The 5809-nt window shown below is 39.3% G+C and overlaps 1 protein-coding gene across 1 annotated transcript; it reads right to left on the reverse strand.

Moving 5' to 3' along the window:
- Positions 1-1095: 1095 nt before the first annotated feature.
- On the reverse strand, positions 1096-4933 carry LOC144639760 (microtubule-actin cross-linking factor 1, isoforms 6/7-like; the record flags this gene model as incomplete). The annotated part of the gene is made up of 4 exons (XM_078499057.1): positions 4604-4933; positions 2821-3153; positions 1924-2253; positions 1096-1434 (listed from the first exon to the last, which is right to left on the reverse strand). Coding segments are annotated over exons 1-4 (1332 nt in total), but the record flags the coding sequence as incomplete, so codon positions are not given.
- Positions 4934-5809: the final 876 nt, after the last annotated feature.

Raw genomic sequence — 5809 nt, forward strand, 5'->3', positions numbered from 1 at the left:
CTAACTATAAATGATACAATACTTTCTGTAAAGGTAGACATTTCCACTTTGACTCTTTAATGTTAAACTCACACGTTTAAATGAGACAAAAAGGGTTTCAAGGTAAAATTAAAGTGTATATGACATGAAAAATATTTCCTGCTTATTTGAAAGGCCTTTCAAAATTCAGTAGAATGGCGTTTTTCTTTTTGAAATATCTTTTTTCGTTTCAGAGATATTGACGTTTTTGTATTATGCAAATTAGATCAGTGATGACGTCATAAGAATTGACTCTAAAAAAATGGTAAAATACTGAATAAACAGTATCTCTAAAACTATTAAAGCAGTGTTCTTGAAACTTGGCACCACAAATGTGCATCACAAAAGAAACAAAATGACACTCTTAGGGCTGTTGCCATGACAACAGTTTTGCCGCTGGTGCTGTCACAATAAAAACTGAAATTCCCAGTTTTTGTCTTAAACCAAGAACCATCTAGCGCAGCCAAACCGATGGCGGGAATTAAGGCAATATGGGAACTATGTCTGTTCTAAGCAGGACCCTTTGTCTCACTTTAGAGGTCAGATATGGGGATATTTGTCTTTTTGACAGAGAGAGACTGGAGCTGAAAGAGTTGCTATGGCAACAATACTAAGGGTGTCATTTTGTTCCTGTTGTGATGCACATTTGTGGCGCCAAGTTTCAAGAACACTGCTTCAATATTTCCAGAGATATTTTTTATTCAGTATTTTACCTTTTTTTAGAGTCAAATCTTATGAGGTCATCACTGATCTAGTTTGCATAATACAAAAACGTCAATATCTCTGAAACGAAAAACGCCATTCTTCTGTATTTTGAAAGGCCTTTCAAATAAGCGGAAAATATTTTTCATGTCATATACACTTTAAAGAAAAAAGTGAAAACAGTATTGACAAAATAAACTACGCTATCCACTAGACCGTGATTAAACTGGTGGATAGCGTTAACCATCCTTTCAACAACCGGGGCCAGTAGGCCCTTGACTCAAAATCACAAGGAGCTTCTTGCAAATGAGCAGATAGCAACCTTTAAGTAGACAGGTCGCTAACCTTCTGACAAATGATCGATGACGTTCTTACCTTAACCTCAGCAAGATCCTGCTTAGCTTTATTGGGATCCAACACCAACACGTACTCAACAGTCACAATCTGCTCAATCTCTATGAGTGTCTTCTCTGTGACACGAAGCACCACCTGGTACCGATGAATTTCTTCCTGGACGTTTTCTAGAGTCTGTAGACGATCACCAACAGTAGCACAAAGCTCATTCCAGCGCTTGTCGATGGAAGCGACCTCATCCTCCACCACAGACAAATCGGCTGTGACTTCTCTGTCACTGCAAATGTCTGTGTGACTTGTGGAAGATTCTACGAATGACTGGTGGTCTGGCTTGTGTAGAAGAATTTCGTGCTGCAGTGTCTGTTGAAAGCAAATGCACAAGCCGAGGTTAATTAAGTTTAAAAACTGTGAGGATTTCGTATTAAACTAAAATTAGGGACAAAACCATTCTAAAGCCAGGCGGCTATAAATCAATAAATGACGAAAAAATACACGTACTAAACCGTCTTCACGCGACACGGCGGTATCGGTTTTACAAATTGAAACATCATTAACACAGAGCTCTTGAACAAAGGCTTAACAGTGTTACTTTAAGTTTATTACAGCTAAAAAAATTGTTTCCTCGTAATCTGTTTTTAAAGAAACAATTACCTATACGTGCTGGATGATAAAGACGACATCTACTTATCAATGAACTGTTAGTGGCGTAATATGTAAATAAATACTGTCAAAAAAAATATTCCAAGTACGATATCATGCAACATCATATGTTTCTCCACTCGCTTGAGAAGAACTAGTTACCGTTTTTTCAAGCTTGTTTTATGCATTTAATATTAAAGTAAAACGAACCTCAAGTATCTCAAGTTGTTGTGTGGCGCTCTCCTCATCTTCAGGGATCTTCTCACATTCTTTCAAACGCTCCTCGGATTCCGAAAGCCAGTTTGTGAACGGCTCGGAACTGTTGACATATTTGCTTGCAGAAGGTTCTATCTCTTGTAACTTGTCGCCTCGCTCCGTAATCCTTTCTGAGAGGTCGTTCCAGCGAGCATCAAGATCTTGGAGTTTCTGTTCGAGATTGTCTTTCTCTCGTCCTGGTTTCATGTTATCCAACATCGCTTTTCCTTTCTCAAGGACGTGTTCGTGAACTGGTTTGTGCTGATCCAAATCTTTCTCCAGTACCTAAAGAAACAGAGAAACAAGATTGGTATGTGTTCGAAGACCTATGTTTCAATTCATTAAGTCTTTCCGGGGGCGTACAAAATTAACGTCTAAGCAAAGAAACTTCAGAAAGATAAGAATGTTAAGACAGAAAGATACCAAAGAGACAAAACGGAGGAAAGAAATAATGAGATTCGGGAGAACATGATGACGGATCAGTTACGACAAATGAATGTAAAAAATTAACACCAACCGTACGTAAGTTTCTTTAAAACTGAGCAAAACATAAAAACTACGGTTAAAACTGACGATAAAACACACACGCAGAAATATAAGGATGGTCAAATGACTTCTGAGCAAATTGAAACTGGCGAGATTTCAAATCAAATATTCTGAGCTTGGTCTATACTGCTCAGGATTCCCTTAAAATGTTGGCCGCTTAACTAAGGGGGCCCCTTAGTTTAGCGGCCAAGATACCGTTTCCATTTAGTTCCTGAGTGTAAAGCTCGTAAAACATATCGACAGCAAGGCATCACAACCCTACATCTCATCCCAGGCCATTGTCCCTTAAACATTAGAACTGTGTACCTCAAGCTTGTCTTGCTGGTCGACGATCACCTTATGCCTGGCAGACACGGGTCCTTGAAGGTTCAACCGATTCTCAGTTGCCGACAGCCAGCCGTTGAACTCCTCCATGGAATCCTTTAGCTCCTGACTCTGCAGCAGCGCTGTCTGTAGCTCGGACTGTCGCGCATTCAGGGCTGATATTAGCTCGTTCAAGGGTGGCTCTACCTTCTGAAGCTGTTCGTCAAGCTCTTTGTTGATGGAAGGATCTTCACTGCTAAGCTCTTTGATTTTGTCCGCTAAACTCTTAGCTTGGTCTAATGACGCTACATTCGCTTGTACTTCCTCTCTAACGTCCTGTAGCAATTCAAAAAATTACAACATAAATGCAAAATGTGTTATTTTCCCTACTAACAAGTCAGAAATTACGAAATTTTAATAACTTTGTAACGAGTGGCCACTCGAACCCTCGACTCAACAACGACAAACTATGAAGGCCGGTTTACACGCTACGATTTGTCGGCGCGATTTTGATTGGTACAGTATACCAAGCAAATTAACACGCTGCGGATCATCGGTCCGATTTTCTTTGCCTTATTTCAATTGCGAGGATGAAAATCGGCCCTATTTCTAAAATCTGTGGCACTACAACAGATTTTTAAAAATTTTTTACTGCGCACACATTTTCCTATCAAATCTGGGCCAAATCGGGCCGAAAATTCGTAACCGTGTGCTATAAGCAGGGCTGGAAATAACGGCCGCATGATCACCGGTCAAGATGTCCGGCCAAATAAATTTTAGCTCTGATCGGTCATACCTCCGCTGTCAAATATAACGTGACATTTTCTCCTAATTAACTACACAATATTAACCCCCCATCCCTAAAGCAATAGCTTACTTTTTTTCGAAGCTGTTGAAAATGTTCTTGCTTGTTTATTTTAATAATAGATGGGAACGCAACGTGAAATCTACGTTTTGTAGCACACTACAAAACGTGCAAAGATGTGAAATATTGTTTTTATTGTATACTTTTTATTTCTGGGATTTAGAGCTATTTTAAATGCAGGAGGAAATGGAGGGAGAACTTCAAAATTACGGAATAAAGAATATGAGACCGACTAGACCGGATCTGTGAGAGCGCCGATGTCTGTTTCAATACAACAGTTACGGATCATTTCAGGTCAAAGTTCAACAATAAAGCGATGTGTCTACTTATAGAAAACCACTGAACAGCATGAAAACTTTAGTTTACTTCAATATAATTGAATGTGACCGGTCAACATGACCGGCAAGTGGAAAGTTTGACCGGTCAAATCCCCAAACAGACCGGACATTGTCCGTTGACCGGGGCGCCTACTACATTTCACACCTTACGAGTCCGAAAATGGAAATTTACATATCGGGCGTGGCAAGCAATAGACTTTAATGACTCAAAGCTGAATCACATGAAATCAACATATTACATCGGTTAAAGAGGTAAATTTCTGATGTTTACAGAACATTCGTTTTTTGTCGAAGAAAAGGAACAGGATGTTTTGTTAGTTGTTTACACTTGGTTGGATGTTTGATAACAAGGCGCAAGGATGACTAGGCCAGGTCACGTGACAAGCGCGAAGCGCGTCGGCGTAGAAGACTACGAACTTGAAAAATTTAGACTTAAATTCAAAGATGCGCAATTTAATGGCGAATTATTGAAAATATATATAAAAACCGCAGCGTGATATTACACGGCGTTTGAAACGCGGCAAACATTAATTAATCCAGACTAAAGATACGATAAACGAGGACAAAATAACAAAAAACAAACCTGCAGTTTATCCAGCTCTTTTCTGATCGCTTCTGGTTCGCCGCCCACAAGGTCTAATGCCTGTACTCGTTCAGTTCCCTCAGGGAGCCATTTCTGCACCTTTTCAATCTGTTCTAAGAAATCTCCGTACAACTGCAGACTCTTCGAAACTTTAGAGCGGCGCTGGCGAAGACTGGAGCTGAGGTCGCGTTGTTTGCGAGTGACTTTGGCCACTTCCGTCTGCACCTCGGTCCCAGGCTCCGACTGAATGTCCATGACTCGCAGAAGTTTCTGACTTGACTTCCTTATTAGGCGGACATGTTTATTGCTCTTTTCCATCTCCTCGATCATTGTCTAGTGCAGGAAGATAGGAAACCGCATTTTTTAATGCAATGCTTCACATAAGCGCAAGTTATTTTCGTAGTTCAGTAATAAAAAAAGAAAAATAATAATCTTCAATTAAGAACTCGCTTTGTTCCTCATCTCTGCTCTAATCAATTTTCCAGGAAATCTGCGAATAAACGGCATGTAATACATGCAGAAGCGATGACGTTTTACAAGGGGCCTTACATAGTTTTCTGAGGAAATTTGTCAAAAACTTAACGTAAATAAAAGTAGCTGACGCCTTGCTCGTGATTAAGACTGTTATCCAACTGCAGCTTACATTTTTTTAAACCTAAGAAGCAATGTTAGTGATTGTATAAATAGCATAGTTAGGATCTGATGGAATTCAAATAAATACAGTAGTTATGAATTCACAGCTCAAGGATGCAAAGTTAAAAATACATTTTCTTTGTAGATCACAGTTGCTCAATTGTACAACAGTAATATTTTATTTTATATATATATTTTTTAGATTTCCCTATGTTGACTCAACAAAGATTACGTTATATTATAGCGTGACTTGCGATAAACGACATACGATACGCGGGAGCTAGCTTTTAAGTTGCGAGAAAGGTCAAACGGTCTCTTGCTCATAGAGGCCCTGTATCTTCTGAGAATTAAAAAATTTCTGTCTACTAAATCTAATAAATCCCATCATATAAAATTTAATCTCTTTCGTTTATACATTGTAGTGTTCCATTCTAACTACTCGGGAGTATTTTGCTTTTGTGTTCTACGCGGCGATTTCTTGTTATTAAGATTTCTGTTCAATTGCGCTAAACGGATCCGGTCGATCGGGTGCCTGCATTAAAGCGATGACGTCATCAGTTCACGTCATCGCTT

Source organism: Oculina patagonica, unplaced genomic scaffold (genome assembly GCF_052425735.1).
Source record: "Oculina patagonica isolate OP01 unplaced genomic scaffold, crgOcupat unplaced1280, whole genome shotgun sequence".
Lineage (NCBI taxonomy): Eukaryota > Metazoa > Cnidaria > Anthozoa > Scleractinia > Oculinidae > Oculina > Oculina patagonica.